We start from the raw sequence: 23,557 nt of genomic DNA, 5'->3' as shown, positions 1-23,557 counted from the left end.
AACTAATCTGGAAGAATTTGAAGTCTGAGCCAATGACAGAAACCCACACAAAGCCCCCAAACTTTAGAGTTTCCTCATGTTCCCAAAGCTGGGAATCATGGAGCAGGGAGAACCAGCTTTCTGGTACCCAGGCTTCATAGAGACACCTCATTGTGGTACATTTCTTGGATTTTCCTGTTCTTTTTCTCAGATATGAAAGACTGCCACATTATTCTCTGAAGGCCCCTGACAGTGGTAAAGCAATTTTCTCCATAAATCATTGTAATGCTAACGCAGCAGTTTACAGACTCATCTTTAAAAGAAAGACTTTACATTTACTGCCACTGCCAGCAGAGAGAAGGAAAGTTAAGCTCTGACAACTGCTCTGTCTGGGGGAATAATAAATGGAAAATTTATTCCTTGGCCCAATTCTAACAAAATTTAATATACTTGTGAAAACTGTAAATACTTTGTACTTAAGAGAAGTGAGTGCATTAAAAAGCCATTTAGCATACTGAGATACTTGCACATTCATCCTGCAAGCATGCTGAAGTCCAATTGATGTTACAGCCAAACTCAGTAACCTGCAACAGCAAAGCCTCAAATGTCCTTTCCCTGAACATTCTTCTTGATAATCTGGTATTCCTGAAGAAAATAAGGGAAAAAGGACAAAGGGTTGAAATTTTCCTTCTCTGCTTCCTCTTTCTAAAAGGCAACTGGAGCATTCCTAAACATTAAATCAAATTTTTTTTTAGTAACACTGTTTACAGTTGTTTATTACATATGTTTACATATGTAATACAGTTGTATACATATGTTTACAGTTCTTTAGTAGTCCACAGTTAAGTCCAGACATCCATAAACATTCTTACCACAAGGCTCTCAGGAGGGTATTGCTGCTGCCCAGTTCCACAGTTTTTTCAGCCTATTTGTACACAGTCTTTAATTACACTTTTCACCCTGTTAGCATAAACCCAATTTTATTTCACTTCTAAACATCAGTGTTTTACAGATAAGGATTATTTACCTCCTTCTCCTTTGTGAACCTAAAGGTAATACATCTTATTAAAAAAAAAAAAGTTTTTTAAGCCAGCAGATCTTTTGGAGTCATCTGTGAACTTTATGTAGGGTTAGAGCAATCAAACCAAACCTTTTGCATGCTGTCCATCTGTAACAGCAACTTATTAAAAAAAAAAACAAAAACACAAGGAAATTTAACTTCTGGTCAGTTCTATTTGCATTTTGAAGTATACTTAAAATATCTCTTTAAAATACTGCCTAAGAATTTTATGAAGACTTCTTACGTATTAGTCTTGTATTAACTCTGTATTTAAATCCATTTGTCTCAATAGCAACAGCTAAACACCAAGACTTAACCTTCTGCCATTTCATCACTGTTTCCTACTGCATGCCCAGGAAAACATCTAAAGATCAGTGAAGTGTTCCAAATAAACAATAAAACTGTCACAGCATCTTAAAAGCATTATTTCACTTTTTAGATACCTTAATTTGGCTCACGTGTGAATACTTAAAAGCTGTTCTTATTTAGTTCACAGACTCTCACAACTTGAGGCTATCAGTTTAAATGAAAAAAAAAAAAGGTGAACACCAGACTGTGTTGGCCAACACATTCTAAGTGTAAATTCTTGATTAACAAATTCTGATTTACAGGAACTGTTTGAATAGTCAGAAGCCAACAAGAGAAATGGCAGCAGCACATTCAGCAAAGCTGCTTTACCAAAGCACCGAAGGACATGCTCAGATGTGAACTGTCTGAGCCTGCACACTAAAACCTCTGAAAATTTCTCAAATGCTTTGACCAATAAAAAGCATGAGCAGGGGAGAACACTGACTTGGAAACCAAGTTATTTTTCAGTAAAATGCATTTAATTACCAGTTCTAGGACTGGCTTGTATCTTCATTATGACAGTAACAAACATTTTCAAACTTATATTTCACCCAAAAATCAGAATACGAGTGAGGTTTACTGTCCTTCCAGCATTTTCTAAGCAAATACCACAAAAATGCTGCTTTTGCAGAATGTCAAGGAGAAGAAAGGGCAAAGGAGCAAAATCCAATCCATGCTGAACTAGTAGCTGAGAAAGTTTGTCCACATTGCAGTGAGATTCCCATCTGCATTTCATTGCAGCTGGTGTGAACCCAATCAGTGCAGGTTAAAGATACGTCAGATTCCTGATTACTGTGCTCTGACCTCTGCCTGAGTCGGACATTACACATTCCTGCTACATATTGCAGTAGTTAAGGAATCAATGCTGCTTTAAACAAAATCTCTGCTACACAATGCCTCCAATTGCTTCAATAGTGCAAATTTCTGGGGTCCCTCAACAAACATTCAAGCTCTTTTGTCACTTTCTGTGTGGCCCCTTTATAAGGCGCTAGATGAAAAGTCAGAAAACACAAGTTTAATCTATCTTGTCAACACAATGTTTTTTCCAAGACCTCAGGTACGGTCTCTTTGGATTTCCTGCTCCCCATATATAGAACAGGGATGATACTACTCCTTCTCTCAAGGGACTGCTGTGAACAAACATTTAAATCAGTGAAATGTGCTTGCAAGAAGCTCAAACAGGTCCTGTACATATGCCAAGCAGAGAAGATTTCCTAGTTAAGATATTCCATCATTTTTCTACCCCAAGGAGCTCCAAAGACAACCTACCACAAATAAGCAAAACCCGCAGGGTGGGAGAAACCAGTTTAAGGTTAGTGCTGCAGCAACTCCCATCCTCTTCATGTGCTCTATTATATAGCCTGATCCCTAAGGGAGCTGGTTCATGGACCTGAACTAGAGGAAAATGATTCTGCTGAAAGACAGTCAAAAGCATTTCACCAGCTATGTGTCAAATTTGGTCCACAGGAGGCTCAGATGAGCTTCAACAGCAGTACACAGGACATGATCACCCTGCACAGCTGGGACACAGAGGAATTGCTGGCAAGAACAGAACTGTTCATTGGCTTTATAACACTGCCTCACTAGTGTTCAGCACTATAAACAGCTTCAAAAGCCCAAGACTTCAAGCAATCACAGCTAAAAACAACTCAGCTTTTTAATATTTGCCATTGTGATTGGACCTATCAACAAAATATAAAACCACCACAGATTCTTAAGACTACCAAACAAGATGCTTGGCTTTTAAAATGCTAGAACTGCATCACTTACAACACAACTAAGCTAACATGAAGACAGCAGGCTTTGTACAACAGCTGCTGATACTGGCACCTCAAAGATTCTGGATTTGGTCTTAATCAATACCAACAGGAATAAAAAGTACTACTGACGTACCTGAGTGCTTTCACAGAACAATAGTCACAAAATCATCACACACAGTCACACATCGGTGAAACTATTTTTGGGAAATATATATTTTTGGCATATACACCAACAATAATTTGCTTAATATGGGTTATTAAGTCAGCCTCAGGAGCCCACACCCAGATGGTCAGCACTGAGTGTGCCCTACCTGGACACTATGCTGGAGCCATTGTAGAGGTCACTGGCGTAGGACAGTGTTGCCAGCGGTCGGACAGAATTGTAGCGCGTGAACTTGGACAGACACTCCTGAAACTCATCCAGCTGGCTGGTGGTTCTGCTGTCATCTAGGAAGGGGCAGCAACATTGGAGGGGGAGGAAAAAGAGTAAGAAGGTAAAACCAACAGCAAACACAAAAATCAACACCTATGTCTCCAGATGATGCTTGTTATTTGGGGAGAATTCTTGGTTAAAACCAGGCGCTCTCATCTCTGGCGTTCTTTGAAGGCATTCTGAGCTTTTCAGAGCACAAATGAAATCTGGGTGAACCTACTGTGCTGAGAATCTGCCTAGAAGTCAAATACAATTTTGTAAGCTCATTTATTTCACTCACATTCAGAGCCCATGGGCCATATAGATTATTAACAGAAAACTTTTAAGCATATCAAAATACACTGCAAAGGATATGTCTAGTTTTCAACAGAGGTGAAAGTATATCCCTTTCCCTGTTCTGTTACAGTATGTCTACATTTGGTGTCAATTACATTCAAAATACTTTTAGTAAAAAATACTTCTCTTGTTATTCCAAAAGCAACAGAGCTAAGGGAGAATCATTTCAGGGCTGGAAAAGGAAGACAAGCATGAAACCAGAAGGCTCCCTGTACTAAAAGTTTTGTGAAAATTATGACCTTCAACAGACAAGGTGAAATTGAGCCAGCTTGAATAATGATGATAAATATTCTGTGGGAAATGGAACAGTTTACTACAAAAGTTAAAAGCAAATTGCAGTGTAGATAGTTGAAAGTCATTTACTGAATTCTCAGAAGTCCTAACTTTTCTTAGTAGGAACGTAATTTTATTTAAACCATTTTAAATTTTAGTATTTTGTAAATAAGGAAAAATTCCTAACTTAGAGCAATGCTTGAAAAGTAAATCTGAATTCCCACTATGATCATGTACCCACAGTCAAACATCAGTTAGTGCCTTCAGGCTTCATAATGACCCCTCAAATGTGCAGCAATTCTCAGAATCCCCTCTTTAATGCTTCCACCCTCACTTTCTTTTTGCACCAGTTCATTTTAGGGGAGCTCCAGCTAACACTGCTGGTTCACAGGTACTGCACACCTCAGCATCCAATGCAGCAGCAGAGAAACCACACATACCCACAACAAAGATGCAATTCCACCCACTAGTTAAGCCAGCCTTATCAGCAGCATAAGGAAACAACAAGATCCATTTATTAGAAAGGCTTGGAAATACCAGGGTGTAAAAAAGAGAGGCTGATCTATAAAAGCAAAATCCAGCTGTGATTTCTTATGGGAAAACACAGAGAATAATAATTTCTGCACTCTGGTAATTCCTTGCCATCAGAAATTGTTATCTATGCTTGTAAGGCATTTTGAAGTGTTCTTCATATGCACTGTTTAATGTTTGAGCCTATAAAGGAACAGTGAAGGCTAGTAATTAGCATGTTTGGGGTACTAGCAAATACATTATCCATGTTAGAGGGATGAAAAGGTGCAAAATGAACAAAGTGCTGCTCTAAATTAACATCATCAGCCCCTGACCACTACAGGCAACAGCTCGAGAAGCAACACAAACATCAGTCAGGGTTTTTCAAAGACTCTCTTCTCCTTCAGCACTGTGATAGGGACAAATAGCTGCCACCCTTCTATTTCCCTCATTTAGAGATCAAGCACACAGTCCTCCTATAATTTATTCTCTGTGTGTGCCTGGAAAACCGAATATTATTTCTCAAGACATTTTCCCCACTGAAGTGCAAGGCCATTTGATAATTACAGTAATGTTATGTCTCCACTCCCTACTCAAACAGTCAGAGGCACTTCGTGCAAAAAGCTTTAAATCCACATTAAATCCCATTTAAAATGTGTCAAAATGCAGGAATGACTCAGGAGAGGAAAACTTAATCAAGTATCATAGGTTATCCCTTATTTAGGGGAAAACCTGCACTTGCAAATCCTCTGCTCTTGGTGCAACTGACACATACAAATACAAAAAACCAATTTCACTGCATTCATATTTATAGTTCCAATTATGAAGAAGAATGCCTTCTACAAGGGAATGCTGGGAAAAGCCCCATTTGTTATCCTTGGTTAATAAGTTTTATTTTTACATAAACACAGTTATGCATCACCAAGACAGCTCTGCATGAAAACATCTCAGTGTGAGCTGTGAAGAAGTGCATTCTGCAAAGCACCTGCTAGCACTACACAGGGATCTGGCTGGACACATGCAAAGTGCTTCTCCAGTCTTTCAGATATTGAAGTAACCTCCCAACATGCTGCATTCCTTATTAAAATCATTTTGCTGTGCACAATGAGAACTGAGCCAGTCCATACTCTCAAGCAGGTAGAAGATGCATTTACTTTTAAGAGTGAGCTTCCCTAAGACATGCTGCAGCTTTTATATTTGGAGCTATTTATAAATTAACTTTTAAAATTTATTTATTTTAAAGAGACTAAAATGAAATTAATGGAGAAGAAAAAAGCAGTGGTTTCTACCCCAGCAATCCTGGCTTGTGAGGTTGGTCCTTGCCTTCCAAGGCAATAAGTAAATATACTTTGCTGCAGCAATCTGTGCCTGGTTTCCTCTCCTCCCTAAGTGGTGTCTCCCACCCCCTGAGGGCTGGCTGCTTTCCTTGCAGTCTGTCACACTCAATATGGGCTGCAGCTCAAAGCTTGGTGCTGCAAATCTCTTGCCTGCCACAGTCCACTGCCTGAAGCTTTGCTTGCCAAGCTGGTTTCTCCTCCAGAGAGGCTACAGAACAACTCTCCTTGCCCTCAAGACACACTTATTTGACCCTCTCATTTCTTAGGAGGATCTTGTGCGTAATTAAGACCCATGCATCTATTAGGCAATTACTCTAGCTGCTGTCACACTGTTACTCAATTATGAATGAGGCAATCTAAGCAATTTTGAAAACAGCTTCTAATTCTCCAAAACAGGCCTTAAATCTAAGGTGTGCCCCATGGGACAACAGCACTGCTGCACACTCAGCTTCTGTAGTCCAAACCATTTGTTAACCAAGACACAATCTAGATAAAGGATAACCTCCACATGTCCTCTTGCATGCTAAATACAGGAGAATGTATCCATTTATGTTTATACCTTTGTAGCATTTCAATAGCAATGCTTACAAATACTGGGTTTATACCACATCTAGTGGAAAGACAACAACCTCTGCTTTCAAGCATTTTCATCTTCAGAACAGGCACCAGAGAAATTGTTACTGTGGATGTTGCCCTTCACAGTAAGGGATTACATGTGCCCCTCCAAAGTGACAGGATTAAGTTTTCCAAATTTAGCAACTTCAAAGATTGGTCTAGAATAGCAAAACGGGATGATCTGAGGAACACAAATGTGTATAGTGACATTCTCATGCAAAGAAGAGAAAACTGCTCTCTCAAAAGCAAAGTTTTTCTGCAAGAGGTGCCTGACATCAGAGGTGGAACACCACATGAGAACTCACCCGAGACACGAGTCATCCTGGTGGAGAAATAGCACTGCTCCAGGTCCTCAAAATGGGCTGTGAGGCGCTTGCGCCGTGAGGCCAGCGTGCTGTTATACCACGGCTGCTTTTTGGTCTGAGGGGAGAAGGGACAACACTTCAGGAAGCCAAAAGCCAGGCCTGGATTTCCCTTCTATAGATTTTACCCAAATATAAGCAATTATACAATATGTGCAATAGGTCAGAAGTGTAAAATGACAATAAATGAAGGATCTTGGCACTGTCAACAGTTATTTCTTAGAGTCCTATGCTGCACCCTTTAACGTAACAAAAACAAATCCCTGCTTTTAGACAGTTTTTGTTTCCTGAACCTTAGTAAATTTAGTGATTCTGGCTTCACATGCAGGACAGGCAATCCCAAACCTTGGGGAGTCCTGTCTTGCATTTATACAGATAGACAGCATAGGCCAACTTGCAGCTTCACAAATCAAACAGATTGTACAACAAATACTCCTCAGATCCTTGGCAGACAGCTCATTAAAAGAGAAGGAAATGTTTACTTTAATGAGTTAGTTACTGAATTACTTCTTTTGAAGCAACTCAGTAACTCTCTGTAAAACTAAGCAAATAAAGCAGAAGCAGAAGACAGCATGAAGTTCAAAGGTTAATTGAAAAGAAGTTCCTGAAGCTCATCATTAAAGCCATTTCCCAACCTACCCAAACAGTAATAGTGAGATGTAGGAGCAAAGGATTTAAACTACGTGAGTAATCTTTCCTGCAGGAGCAGACACAGAAAATGCAGTACTCACCATTTTAATCACAAGTGATGAAAAGGAATGAAACCCTCTACTACACAAGAGGCACAAAGAGCTCCTTGCTTTAGGTTCTGTTTAAGAAGCCTCACATACCACATCCTCAAAGCTACATTTTCAAAGATTTAAGAACCATCAAGCTCCCTAATGAACAACATCCTTGAGAAGTATAGGGACTGTAACGCTACTCAATGGCACTAACAAAACCCACCTCGTGTCCAACTCCCCCTCAATCCATGCAGGGGAACAGCCTGTCCTCATTACAGCCACCCACCAAGCCAATGAGAATAAGTTTACAGCCCACTTCAATTTTGTTTGTACCTGTATGAAAAGCAATCTAACATTTCAGGAAAAAAAGCAAACCCCAAGCAGTGAAACCTCCAAGCCAGCCCTTCCCACACACTGACATGGTGGCTCACGCTTGCCTGTGACAGCACCCATGGTCCTCACAGCTTGTTTCATCTCAAAAGCAGCTCCAACCTCAACACACAACACTGGGAAGTGCTCCTACATCAATACCTTGAAGTACCATTTTCTAAAATTTTACATCTTTAAAAAACTCTTAATAGAACACTTCTATAGTCTCTTCCTATCATTTTTGTGCACCAGCCTCCAATGTCTCAGTCTCCCTCAGCACATCAGTAGTAATTTGGACTCAAGGCAACTTCAGGCACTGAACAATCATTTCAGTCTTAAGGCTGCCTGAACCACAATGAGTGACAAACCCAAACTCAAGCCTGACCTGCCAGATCCCAGTCCACACTGTGATGGAATCCATCATGTAAGACTTTGCCCACTGTATACCAAAGAAGATCCCTGAGGAGCACCTGGCAACCCAGCTGTGCTGAGAACCAAGCAAGGGACACTAACCCACAGTTATCACACCACCCCCAGCTAAGCATTTCAACCTGCTCACACTTTGCCAAAAAACAGATATTCAGTTTCTATGAAGCTTCCTCCCTGACTACTTTCTAAGCAATACTGGGCAACAGGAAGAAAAAATTAGAAGATATAGAAGAGATACCCAAGCAATTTTTATTCAATGGCTGAAACTACTATGGTTGCCCTAGTTGAGAATATCAGATTGGACTCCTCTGTTATCAGGAGTCATTTTACTGTCTGAACTCCATCAGATACTCTAAAGACTCCTCTAACAACTGTGAAAAAGCTTCTTAGCTGCACACAAGCTCCTTATTTCTAGCAGAAAAAAGGTTCTGCCATTAAATACTACCCACAGAATTCCCCAGGGCCTAAGTGACTTGTCCACTATTTACTTGTGAAGCTCATCCTCTGGAAAAGAGCTGTCCTAGAGCTTTGTGGTATATAAATTCTTCCCTAACAACATGTTTGTGGGCAATGTAATTATAGTAGTGAGAAAGGAAGGCTGTGCAGTCCATCCTAGATAACTCTTACTGCCAGCAGTGCCCAATATGTTATTTTTGCCATGGCTGACAATTAAGGAAAAACCCCACAATTTAATTTATATTCTTAAAACTCTTTTTATGCTAAAGTCTTGCTAAAATTAGACTACCTTTGAACAGAAGTGTTTAACTTCAAGAGTTCTCTTTGAACTCCCCATCCAAACATATTTTAAAGTTTAATTTGAAAATTTGTACTTGAGAGTACAGATCTTGCACTCTTGAGGACAAGAAATCACATTTGAGGACAAAAAAGATTATTCTCACACAAATAAGGCTGTCATACAGAATGACTAGAAAGTCTGAGTTGTTTGTTTTGTGAGCTCACCAGCAGGGTAGCTATGCTATTAATTTTGGCTTTGAAATAGGAAGTACTGAGACAAGTAATGTCACTGGAGAGCAAATACACTGTAGCACATCTGAGTCCTGAACATAAAAACTCCAATCTACATTACACCTGCCCTCTGAAATGGGGTAGAACTACAACTCTATGCAAGCAAAAACCTCCAAAGACCAGAGTAGCAGGAACAACAAGCATATTCCCACAGACAAATAGATGGAATTTTCTAATTATCAATTAGTTACACAGCTGTATTTAAACATATATGTGCCCAGGTGTTTTTTTCTTTACATCAAATAAGATACAACAGCACTTCAACCTGTTAATTTACCAGTTTCATGCTGGTGTGTGCCAGGGATGGTCACCACCACCACCACCAGAGAGCAGCCAAGGCACAGCTGGGATGTGCCCAGCAGTCCATCTGCCCAAATGAAAGCTGTAAAACCTTTTTGGAACTGTGATCTGAGTATGAATGTCACCTCCCCAGCCCAGCTGAATCCCTCCAAGATGCAAGACTACAGAAGTGCTGCTTGGAATTTGGGAGGTCCTACAGATCAGACAGTTTGGAGGCTGCCTGCCAAACAGCTCCATTCTATATGCAACTTTTTACCCTCTATATGAATCTATATTGGTTTGTAAAAGGCCCTGATGAGGACAAATGACATAACTGTGCCTGGAGATTCTTATTGTTTTTGCTTTCAAAGTTAAGTTTGATCTGCAGCTATTTAAGCCAAGGCAAAAGGTTGGGGATTTGTGTCCTTTCCCCAGTGCTGCCCACATGGGATATGAAGAACAAACTATATCCCCTGTTCCATGGAAGAGTCAGCTTTAAGAAAAAAGTCAGATGTCTAAACACATTACACCAGGTCTCTCACAAGTGGGCACAATCATTCCTACAGCTGCAGCTGCCCATACAACCAGTTAAAAGCATTGTCAAGGCTCCAGCTGACCAATACTCAGGAGATGGATGAAGATGCACCTCAACCCTGCCCAACCTCCCCATCCACCCTCCCCTTCCCCCCATGCAGACGTTTATATATTATCTTACCTGAGAACTGCCACTGAAGCCTGGAGGCTGGCTATACTCGGTGGAGTCAATAATACTACTGCAAAAATAAAAGAAATAGTCTGCTTAAATCACTGCACAGCCATCCTTTATCATTTTTAACCTGTTTGCTATTCCCTCCTTGACATTCTGCAGCATACTTGCCTTTGAAATCCATTTTACAGACAGGGAACACAAGGTTTTATTTTGTTTGGAGGGTTAGCAGTGATTTTTTTAAAAAAATACAGAATTTTCCTAGAGCAGAATGCTGTCACACACAATTATGTGTAGTGCAGTCAAATAATTTCTAATTAGAATGCAAATGCATATCTTTCATATGAAATATGCAGCACAAGACATTCTGAAAATAACATGGTACCACTGGTTTTCAATTCCTTAAAGAAAGAAAGAAAAGAGAGAAGTGTCTGGCATTTGAATCAACACTGGAAAGGGAAAAGCTAGAGAAATCAATGTAAGATAGACACTACTCTAAACAGACAATTAAGGAAATACAGAAATAACCTATAAAAATACTGACAGCCAGGATTACTATTAGTAGAAAACACTACACCATATTATAGTATCTATAATGACACAACATACCTTTTAAATCACTGTTTTCAAAACACAGCATAGACATGCAAACTCAATGGAATTTAATTTTCAAAACTGCAAAAACATCTCCTGATCCAAGCAGAAAACAGGTGGTTCAGTGCTCTTGGACATACAGGCAAAAAATTCAGCTCTCACAGTAAGACACCAGAGCCAGATAAAAGCACACTTATCACTCAAATTTCATACACCTCCAGGACAGGTAAAGATTAACATAAAATAACAATTTTATTGATTATGCAGAATACATTATGAAAATCACCATTATTAATTTCTAAAAAATCTTTTTAACTGCTTTGCTTCTCTATGTCATTTGACTTGGACAGAGAAGAAAGTAGCTGGAATCATTGTTCTCAATATTCTCAGTCTTTCTTAGGAGATAACCTTAGATTTTAAGCACTGCCTGGAAAAGCTGAAGGTTTCTTTAAAAAGCTTCTAGAACACTGCTGTAGGTCTTAGTTTTGTCAAAGATAATTTTACCAATTCCTGCTTATGTAGCAGCTGACAAAACTCCTGCGCAAACCTGAGAATCTTGGTCAGAAACAAACTGGTTTGGCTGAACTGCTGGCAGGGCACCTGTAAGTCTGGAAGAATGAACCAATGGTACCAATGTTTAAATATTTCTATGAATGTTTTCAAGCTCCCCTGGAAGTGGAAACAGAAGATGAGACGTAACCACTGATGAGACTTAAAAAATTAACTTGGCAAATGAGACTGATTGGACTTCTGTTCCAGGCATGACAAAAGCTGCAAACAAAGAAAATCTGAGGGATAAAAATCATTATTTGCACAAGCTATTGTAAGGGAAAAAACAGCAGAGCCATTTCAGGCATGGCTGAGGACAATGAACTTTAAATTAGAATGTGGCTGCATGACATAATGAAACAGGGACAGCAGATCCTGCCAGAACTGCAGGAATAACACATTCAGCTAGAAAGCAATGAAAAAGTACTCCACTCTGAGACAGGTACAGCGGCAATTAACAGCAAAACACTGAGACTTAGAGTGCCTGGTCTTGTTTTGTTGCAGCTTGGCTGGTGATGTAAAGCCTTCAAGAGAGTAGACGTCATCTCCCTAACCAGAGTAAAAATTCAAAGACATTTCTGTGCTGTGCCCATAGCTGAGTTAACTCATATGTACTTGAATGTTTCTCCCTTCAATAAAGGGGAAGCAAGTAATCAGAGAATTACAGCACCCTCCAAGTTTTTTTAAAAGATGTACCATTAGGTTCAGTTTGAAAATTCAGCTACACTCAAATGACATTTAAAAACCCAGAACAACAACAACAGCAACAAAGGCAACCCACAGACTATAAATCCCATTACAGGGATGGGAGGAGGTAATTAGAATAAATGGAGGGGAAGGAGGATCAGGATTTCAATAACTGAACCAGAGTTACCAAGCAACTCATTTCTAGATCAGAATTATCCTTCAGACTCCTATTAGTGATAGCTTGTTATTGCTTTTAGTCCTGGATAGCATCACAGAGTAGCTGCTTATTCCTATCTTCTGTTTGCACCATTTACTGGGAGCAGAAATAACACACATGCCTGTTCAGAAAAGCCATACACAGAACTATTTGTTCTCTTCCCTTATTCTTCCCCTCTTGTTCTCTATTAGTATACAAACCAAGCAATAGGCAACACTGTAAACAAGCAGTGTGCTATTACCCAATTTAATGTTTCATCACACCCTGTGTAGGCACAAGAGAAAACACGTGTTTCTTGCAGCCAAGGATGTACTGAACATCATAACCGTGCTGGGGTTTTTGCTGAAGAGCTTCTGAAGGAAGCTGGGGGAAGGCAAAGTAATTTCACATTTTGAAGATGTTACAAATGGGGAAGAAAAAAGCTACAAACAATGAAAAGAAACAGAAAGTTAATGAAGCAAGCGTGTGATTTAAAGGAAGCAGATGAATAAGGGCAAGTCACCAGAGACCAGATAAAACTGAATTCCAAAGAACTCTATTTTCTTGAACTTTAAATACAAAGGCTAAAGAAGTTTTCTTCCTCTCAGCACTAGTCTGTGATAACCTTGTACTATTTATAAGGAACATTACTAAAGTGTTATACAATTATATTTCATTAGCAGTGTGTTAAGTATGTGAAGTTATATTTCAATTTAAATACACCGTTTTAATTCACTGATAAGCTATAAAGAGTCTCTGCAAGTTCAATATCATTTTAACATGGAAGTGAATCCATCCCAAACTATATTTATATTTCACTCTTAGTGGTTCATGGCATCTCTAAAATGCACTCTGGAGATTAAATATTTCAGTTAAGAGAAAAAAAAAATCAGTATATTTCACATTAGCTGCTCTGCAGCATTCTTGCCAAGGAGGAATGTTGTTGAAATATTCTTCAAAACTTTCACTTAATGTTGAAAATAAAATTAGTTTCAAGTGGTAGACCTTCCTGGAATCTAATGTATGGTAATTCACACCAATGCAATTACTTGAATTATATAAAACTGTCAAAATGGGGCAGGGATAGAGGTTACAGGAGTAGCTTCTGGGAACAACTGATGCCTGGTCAGATAACTCTTCCACACACTGATTTCTCTTCTACCACTCAAGGCTACTTCTCACACAGGAATGTCACCAAGAAAAATATAAGGGGTTTTCTAAAGCAGAGAGAAAAAGGCAATCCCACATTCCTTAGAAAATACCTAAATATCCTATTATATCACACCCCTGGCATGTTGTACCAGGGGAAAACCCCAAAATTCAAGACACAGCCAAGATGGACCCAGACAGGCAGGAATAAAGAGCCCATGGTCTCTGCACCCATCATGGCTCCATCCCACTGCCCCCTGCCAGCAGACCCCAGGTGAAGCACATTCATCCACAGATCACTACAATTCTTTTTGATATTATCTTACATCTTCACATGCAAGAACTGAGATTGATTGACCCCTAGGACATGAAATTAATAGGCATAAAGGAATGTTAAGGAATTCTCAGTAGACAGAAACCAGTGTATTTCTCACTGCAGACTGTTCTCCCCTCCACTCTTTTACTGAAATTCCTGGGCTTAAAATGCTATTCCAGCTTTCAACAGATAAAAAAGTTCTTTGGGGGCTTCTTTGTTAGCTCAGCTCAAGTAACAGAGATACATTTCTACACATAAGTAGAATCTCCTGTTAAAAGAGAAAGGTTTCTAGGCCTGGAGGCATCCAACATCTAACAAATTGATGTTGCCCAACCAGTGCTCAAGTTTACCCCAAGCATCTGTACTATGGAGTAAAACCAATCTATTTAATAGCCAATAACCAGAAAAGCAGTGGAACCTGACAAGAATCTCATCAGTTTCACAAAGCTGCTTCTTGGCAAAACAGCAATACCCGATATCAAGAAACAAATTTGTACCCAAAAAGAATTGAAGAAGCAGTGAAGAACTGAATTAGAAATGCTGTTCCCATCCATTGTGACCATATTCCTGTCCTTTCCCTCAGGGCAGCCAGAACTACATAGAAATATGAGAGATATTGGTCTCATGTCTAGAAATAGCATCTTGGTAGGAAATTCCAGCCAATATTGCTGGGTTCCTCACAACAGCACTGTATCTAAGTCTCTGTAAGGGAAGAAATCTGATCATTTTTTACTTCTGGGCTATTAGGTTTAGAGCTGCTAACTGCAAAAAAAAAAAATCTACCAGTACAATTTCATAACAGAAAATGACAGTTCAGAGAACTCTACTTCTAAGAGATAGCAGAGATGATCACTTAATAACATAACTGGCCCTGTTGAAATTAGAGCAAAAGACATGCCTGTAAAGTAGAGCACTTCAAACTCTGGCACTTACAACTTGGATACAAGAAGCATCTGCATTATTATCATCAAGAAACCAGACTGTGCAATATTCCAGACAAAAATACACATGAAATTATGTTATTAGAAAGGCATTTCATTAAATCAAACCAGACAGCAGATAAACAGAATCAATAGGCTGTACATTTCAAATTCTGATCTGAGCCCATACCTTTAGCTATCCATGCTGATTAGGGAAGCCAGAGCACTCCAATATCATCCAAAATTAAGACCTTTCATGTGCCAAGCAGAACAGCACAATGTTCAGAAAAGGTAGCATATAAATAACAGAAATATTTTATTCCATAGCAAAGGCTTATGACTCAAGTTTACTAATTCACATGACATTTAAAGCCATCAGTTTTCCATGGCATCTGAATCAGAGCAGATTTCTCATCCAAATGCAGGCTCAGATGACTTTTTCTTTACTTCTTTGTTCACATAAAGTTTACGGCAATTACAAGCACAACAGGAAAATACTGTGCAGCACTCAAAAACCAGTTTGCTTGTGTTTTGGCACTGCTTGGAAAGCACTAGTAAGTAGAGTGAAACATGTACAGTTTAAAATCCAAGTTGAGTTGCAAGCTCCATACCTGTGTGAAGGTGAGGGAGCCTCAAACTGTGGCACTGTGCTGTCCTCACTGACTGGGGAGTACAGGCCACTCATCTCCTGAAACAGAAAGCCATGTTACATCAGAGCTGACAAAACATGTATGTCTAATGCATGTGTTCACAGATTACTGCTGCTTTTCCATGCAGGTAACCAACTGTGTCTACATTTAATTAACTCTTACCTAAAAATCTTAACCTATACCTGAGAAATTAATTGATTTTCTTCCATTTTTTTCAGTTACCATTTGAAACAGGTTTCAAAAATCCTATAGCTGTGGTGTTCTGTGTTTCAAGAGTGGCAGTTTTGGAGCTTACACTCCAAAAAACCCAACAGAGATTTGGTTATCATCCAACTGCCTCTAACGCAGCATCTCCCTTAAATCTGGCAGAACAAGCAAGCTGTAACTGCATTTTTGAGATATGTGCAAACTTATCTAACAGCCTTCAGAACTGGAAAGTAAAGCTGGATATGGGTCATGGCAAGAACAGTCACAAGGCAACAGGGCAAAGGTGGTGCCACAGACTTAAAAGTAGATGTCAGTCCTCTGTGGGACCACTGCACAAGAGATAAACTTTGCACATAAACTTGGCTTTGTCCCTCCCAGCCTAAGTCACTGCTGTGTACCCAGTATGAGACTGGCTTTCATCTGTTTGGGAAATGGAAGCTATGAAGGATGCATCAGCTCATTAGTTGAGGGGCAAAGTGTTCTCAGGACAATTATTACTTGTGCTTTCAAACTCCCACTAGGTGCCTATTAGTTGGTAGGTAGAAAGAAGGATATTTGTGACAAGAGAGATCCCAGGCTTTAGAGGTCAGAGCCAAGGTCAGCATCACACCCCAGGAATACAGCCCACTGAAATGCCTGATTAAAGAGCACAGAAACAGGTAGCTGGATGCTCTTTGAGAGATCTCACAGCTTTTGGGAATAGTTTCTCCTAGATCTCAAGACTTATTTTACCAGTGAGAAGAAAACATACTAAGGTATATTTATTTCACCAAAGCTGAGAAACGTTTAGGAAAAGAAGTCTGAAAAAAATCCAAATAGCTATCAGATAAATGGGAATTCTTGCAGTTGTCAGTCATATTTCTATTTTGCTAATTCATCAGCATACATATTAATTGCATTAAGAAATCTAAAAGGCTTTTTGGGAGGTAGTTGGGAACACATGCTGACCAAAGCAGACCTACAAACTGATTCCCAAGAAGCTTTAAGGGAATGATATTTGGAGAGGTGGCAGTCTGATGTATTCCTGAAACATCAGCTTCCTACTGCAAGATTAAACATCAGAATGATTATAGGAAAGGACCAAGAGGAACCTAGAGTCACTGAAGACAGAAGGATTGCACTAATGGGGTTACAAATTCTTGGAAAATAATACTTAGCAAAAATGTCAAGAGATTGCCATTAGTACAGAATTAAGAGAACTCTACCAGGAGGTAGCAGGAATAATTCTGACATGCAGCAGGAGCTGGTTTTGTTCCAGTCTCTGCATAACAACCTCTTCTGAATCTCCAACACCTCTCCATTTTAAGACTTAGATGCTGCTAAGGTTTAAACAGTCTGTGCAAACAGCCAGCAACGTACAAAAATCTTAAATTCTGATCAATATACCAGCTGCTGATTTCTAGCAACTACTCTAAAATACTTACTAGCAACACAAAGACATGATTATATAAGAGCTACCTAACATCAGCCTGCACACATCAACTAAATGAACAAATTAAAGAAAGAGCATCATCTGTTCATTTTCCCATTACTGACTTAAATGCCATAAATTTAAGCCGGCAGCCTCACAGCAAGGCAGACAGCTTGATGAAAATGAAAAATTGCCAGAGTCAGAACAATGTCTGGGTACCTCACCTCTACACGTTTAATATCTTCTTCCAGAACACTTAGCTCCTTCTGGATCTGCTCCAATTGCTGTGGAAAAGAGAATGGGAGAAGTCTAAATCAATCTGCACTGCACCACCAAGATAAATTACAATCTTTCCAGAGAGGAACCTGAACTATCTTCACTGGTGTGCCACACAGTTCAAAAATCACCAGGCAGGAAGTTCAAATGTACATATTAACATAAGTGTGCACACAAACCACATTCAGGACAAAGCTGTTACTTTGAAACAATGTGAAACAAGAGCAGGAGGTATTTTGATGTCAATCACAGAGATCCACATAATTCAAAGTCATACTGTAATGCTCTTCTAACATGTCTCAGGTAAGGTGTAACTGGTTTGCAAACACTGAGTATAGAATCACAATGTGGTGTGGGTTAGATGTGACCTTAAAGATTATCTCATTCCATCCTCTGCTCCAGGCAGGGACACTTTCCATTAGACCAGGTTGCTCCAAGCCCTTCAACCCTGGTCCTGAACACTTCCAGGATCCAGGGGCAGCCACAGCTTCTCTGGGCACCCTGTGCCAGGGCCTGCCCACCCTCACAGGGAAGAATTTTTCCCTAATATCTAAACTCACTCTTCCACTTTTAAACCATTCCCACTTGTCCAGTCACAATTAGAAAAAAACACAGTGAAAGACAATGATCATTTCACCCTTCAACTAAACACAAAATGTTTTGCTAAAAGGTATCAAGACTAATTCTCATCCCAGCTGTTAACCTGTCTCTTGCCAATTTAAACTTTGTCATTAAGTTTCTGTATTGGAAAAAACCTGTTTTGACCACCAGAGCAAGATTTGCTCCTGGCACAGAGCAAGCACCACATGGTATCAAGGCACCACTCCTTCCAAAGGTGTGATACTTACCTTGGATTACACCACAAACTGCAGTCAATTTGAGGGCTACACCTGAAAAGGTCAGAAGGAGACTTCCCCTCTCACCAGCCAACATTTCCTTTCCCTTCTCTGTGCCACAAATAATATCTTCCAGGTTTTTAGTCACTCAGCAAGCTGGTTTCACTCACCTCAAGCAACTGAAGCCACAGACTTGACAACTGTTTACACCTAAGCAAGGACATCATCTCCTTACCTGATTATTCAGCAGCTATATCCTACCCAAACACCCATAGAGCCTAAACCCAGCCTTGCAGGGCCCAAACACACACACATTCTCCTCTAGGTGAGAGCTCCTGACAAAACACAGCTCCCCTGCAAGTCTGGTTCAGTGAGACACATAAATGTAATAAATACACAAAGAACTGGAAATCCACCTGACTCTCCACAGCTTCCAGTAAAAATTTAGAGACAGCCAGCAAGGTGACCCATGACCGGAAGCATTTACTGAATTTACAGTATTTACTGTTAAGTCCATTGAAAGTTTAAGCACAACACATTCTCCAAAAATATAAATTTTTGTACTTTCAGCTTTACAACAGAATATTAAATTGCCCAAATCCAAAGTTACTAGTTTGGTGAGACATATTACTCTCAGTATGATATATTCCAAAGAATATCTGGCAAGCTACTCCCAAAGAATTATTCACTCCAGTGCTCAAGTTTGATCCTTTAAGAGGCAGAAGTTTTTGCTTAAACAAAAAACACAATTTAAACCACTCTCATAGTGAGGCATTCCAAACATCTGTGTGTTCTGCATTAAATAATCCACCATTTTAATTTACCTTTTAAACACTAACAAAAGCTTTTGTCTCTGAAAACAGAAGAAATGACTGATGGATCCACACCTATTTCCAACATGGCTGCTTCTTTGAATAAGATGACATTAGAAACGTATCCTAATCTCTGTACTCTGAAAGTTTCAGTTTACATTTAATTTGAGGCACAGACAGCACAAGTTTAATGGTCTAGAACTAGACTGCCACAGATAATTTACAAATCACTACACCATAACAGATAATTCCATTTTCACTCTCGAAACCTACAGCAAGAATAGCAGGTGGTGCTACAGCTCCAAGATTAAGTGACACTTGCACAGCATGGGTCCTGCCTGAACCCAGCTCTAGAAAATACCATTAGTCCCCCACATTCATAAATCCCATTTAAAAAGAAGCTACAATACCACTTACAAGTTCCAAAATTACAGTGAGGAAATCAGCTATTCTACAATGTACTGGCTCACAGCCAAACTGGGCCTCTGAAAAATAATTGACAGTTGTTGCCGTGACATAAACAGGATATTTTTTATAGGAACAATAGCAGAGACTTTTTATTGGCCAGCTTTCATTAACTATTGCACACAGCCAAGAGCATGAGATCTGGTACTTTTATTTATCAATTCTTCCTTCTAGTTACAACCTAACATAAACGTACCCAACAGCAGCAACTCCAAAAAGGAGTGTTCCATGCTTGTTTTAGGAGGAGTCTTCTCATGCCATCAGCATAAAATGAATTCATGTCTACACTGAAACCTTTGGTTTCTTGGTATGTTAGTTGAAGTGTTTTAATCTATCAAATACCTTAAATCAATCCACATTCATTACAATTAAATTCTGAAAAATGAGACTACAATTTATAATTGCCAGCCTTTGAGGGACAGGTAAGGAAAACTAAATGAATTATAGTTCTTGCAGTCTATTCAGATTTAAGAGCTCTTAATTTAATTTTCACTGTTGGGCACAGAAAGCAAGCCAAGTCCTGTCCCAGTGATGGGCAGAATCAGACCTGTAAGACTTTGGATGGAGTCAGCAAAAGCACTTCCAACAAACACTGAAATGTATGCTTGGAGAGAAGCACATACTATAAACTCTCTTTTCAGACACAGATGCTTTCCCAGAAACTAAAAGGCCAATATGGACAAGGAGAAGGTCCTTAATTCAGTGGTTAAACCTCAATTTCAATTTGAGTGAATGAACTACAATAAGCAGGTGTGTAACATTCTGGTCCCATTTTTCACATCAGGGCATATATATAGAAGAACAGCTACAACTTCAAAACATTTTTATAACCCTGGAAAAGGGATTTTGGATGTTCAAGAAGCTACCAAGAACTTACACTTTACCATGACCTCACCAGGTCATGGTCATTTTGTTTTTGGTAACCATCTACTAACAAAACTATCTGGGTACAGCATTAAGGTTTCATCCTGGAGCTTCCTGTTTTTCCTGGAGCAAGGGCCCCTTGGGAGGCAGCAACTTCCTGCCTTGTGTTTGTACAGCATGGACAGCAAGCACTCCTGACTGGATCTCCTGGTGCCAGTTCTAAGGGTTTGCAAAAAACTAAAAGCTCAGCAGAGCCTCCCAGTGCCACAAAGACAGCCTAGGAAAATGCACATGGGAAGGAGCCATAGGACCTTGACCAACTCTTTCCTAGAAATCCTAGAAAAAGCACAGAACAGCAAAGAACAAAAAAAAAAAAAAAAAACCAAACAAAAGGCTTTTTCTTGATAAAGCAAAGTACAGCAGGATTTATTTTCTACAGAAATACTGCAAAATCAGCAACACTATTCTAATAAGCAGCTTAAACAGAGCATCTGGATTCACACCTTTTGGAAGCTCACAGGCCATTTTATGTACAGTAACACACCTTCCAGGCTCTGATCCAGACTCTCTGTGGAGTAGATAGATCCACAGATCTATCATAGATCCATAGATACCATAGATCCAGACAAACAGACCAGACTATTATTAGAGAAAACATCGTTTTCCCAGACACACAAAGCCATTGCACCAACCAGGATGAGACAAAAATTATCACCTGCCCACCCAAGGAGGATAAACCAGGCAGTCACTGTAAATAAACCTTTAATTCTGTCCTGTAGCTTCATCCATCCAAATCAGAATCTTCCTACTTCCTGTTCTTCCACCAAGTACTTTATCAACAAGCCACAGTGCAAACTTCACTATCAACAGCTGAAACTTTTCTAAAGGTACCCAGTGAAATTAATTTCTGTCTGTAGAATACAATACCTCAATGACAATGCACAATAAGATCAGTTTCTCTCTCTGGAAGTCTTGTCTGTCTCTGGGTTTTCTTTCCATTATTGGTTTGGATGCAGAGCCTTTTACAACATACAGGGCAACTGTGGCATTAAAGTCATCTTCAGACCTTAGAGAAATTTTAGTCTTAGAAACTAATTTCAAATATCACTTATTTTGACAAAATACCTCTCTGTTACAATTTCCTTGCACAACTAGAAGCAGGTGCAAGACTTTTATTAGTATGAAGACAAGAACACCTGAGCCTCCACAAGTTTCACTAGTGAAATATGGCATTCAAGCCTCTTAAACATGTGGACAGTCCATCTATAACACATTTATCTGCTGAGAATATTTCTTCTCTGATCAATACTTCCTCCAAATGATAAATGTTTCCTCACAACTGGGGAAGAGCTAACAGAAAGGCTTGAGAGCATCCAGGCTGTTTAACACATAGAATTCCCAAAGGCAGGAGAAGGGAGATGCCAGGCTGATAAAGTATATTTCGTATCTTTTATACTCCTCCCCCTCATTTACATCCTACAGTATGGAGGAAATATGTTCTGAAAGCTTAGTGATAGGGTCTGACAGAAAAGCCTCCTGAGATAAGGACACCCGGGGAAGGGAACAAAGCTGCCTAAACAACTAGACTAATTGCCTTGGAGTTTAATGTATCAGTAATAGGTGCTTTCTTTGCAAGACCTCTCCAGTGCAGCAAGGAGAGCCAGCTGTATACACTGATACCACTATGACAATTTTTAGTTTGCTGCTCACACACTCCCTGTATCCTTGGGCTTCTTATCATGGCTTCTGGAGCTCACATCTCTCATTCAGTAACTCAGAAATGCAAATAGATTTAAATACCAGGTAAGTGCAGTGGATAGGGACCAGATTACTCCAGCTATAAATTCCCAGGAGTCCTGAAATGTAATCAAGACCACATGACAACAAAAGAGCATGACTGATTCCTGGTTCTGCCACCTCCTCTTGCTTACTCATTAGTTCATCCATGTGTGAACATGCAGAACATAAGGCTTGACAGGTGAAGTGATTAACACAGGGTAATGACATCCCTGGAGAATTCATGCTTAGAATTCCCAGCAATTAGCCCACAATAACTAATAACTCCTCTTATTTTTAGTGTCTAACATTTGAGAGTGCAAAGAACAGCGATGATTCTGAAACGCTGAGCAGGCACTCGGTGCCACAAGCCTGAGACACTTCAGGATTATTTTTCTGTCCCAGGATGTTTTATCAGCTAAAAACCAGACTTATGCATTAGCAGACTTCAAAGAGGCCTTGTTTGTTAGACATGAGAGACTTAATATTACATTATGAGAAAGAAAAAATAAAAATGAAGTGACATCTGCCAAGGGAAACATGAATGCACCCAGAGAAAAGCACCTGTGTAGAACTTGATTTGTGATACCAATCATCAAGCTCAGTATTCTCCTTCAGTAAGCAATGGTGCTGCTTGACAGAAACACCATCAGGTAGCTGAGCTAATAATATTTAAGCATAAATTATCTATATGATATATATGGTGCTGTCTAACTGTTTGAAGACATTCAAATACTGACCAGACAATTAGCAAGGTCTCTTCTTTAAAGTACTGAACATAAAAGTGGGGAGAATTAACTGATATAATCAGTTTGCTCACAAAGTGTTCAAGATGAAAGAACACGTGAACATTTAAAATTAACAAAGTTAAATTTGCAAAAGCATTTATGCAACACACGTGTGCAAGCAAGAACTCTAAGAAGTCACAGGCAGCTGCATTTGGTTTCCTTGGAAAATAGTAATAAACAGCCACCACTACCAAGATATAATGTTTCATTATTAAAGTTGACCTTCCAGACTTTTCAGTCCTTAATATCAACAGAACAGGACTCTGGATTAAAAAAACAAAAAGCAGAGTGTGCATTCAATTAACTGTGTAGACATATGGAAAGGCACTCAGCCATGCTAAGTCTGCCTTAGGGACAGACATCCAACTGCTGTGAGTGATCAATACATTACTCCCCTCCAAAACTATCTGTTGTTTGTGTGAAAAAGTATTTTTTTAAGCTTTAGACATTTGTTTTCAATCTTTTCTAAAGTAAGACTTTTTTTTCTATTACTATTGCCAAGGATTTGGGTTTTTGC

At 39.4% G+C, this 23,557-nt stretch overlaps 1 protein-coding gene across 2 annotated transcripts in view; it reads right to left on the bottom strand.

The window, feature by feature from the left end:
* The window catches only part of COP1 (COP1 E3 ubiquitin ligase), a 124,654-nt gene that overhangs the window by 83,157 nt on the left and 17,940 nt on the right, over window positions 1-23,557 (bottom strand). For both annotated transcript variants that reach the window (XM_058808441.1, XM_058808442.1), the window contains exons 7-11: window positions 17,448-17,507; window positions 15,567-15,643; window positions 10,554-10,611; window positions 6,957-7,071; window positions 3,459-3,594 (exon numbers count right to left, since the gene is read on the bottom strand). In XM_058808441.1, the coding sequence (XP_058664424.1) occupies window positions 3,459-3,594; window positions 6,957-7,071; window positions 10,554-10,611; window positions 15,567-15,643; window positions 17,448-17,507 (446 nt within the window). The remainder of the gene's footprint in view (window positions 1-3,458; window positions 3,595-6,956; window positions 7,072-10,553; window positions 10,612-15,566; window positions 15,644-17,447; window positions 17,508-23,557) is intronic.

This window comes from Ammospiza caudacuta, chromosome 7 (assembly GCF_027887145.1).
Source record: "Ammospiza caudacuta isolate bAmmCau1 chromosome 7, bAmmCau1.pri, whole genome shotgun sequence".
Taxonomy (NCBI): Eukaryota; Metazoa; Chordata; class Aves; order Passeriformes; family Passerellidae; genus Ammospiza; species Ammospiza caudacuta.
This window is presented reverse-complemented; position numbering and strand designations above follow the sequence as displayed.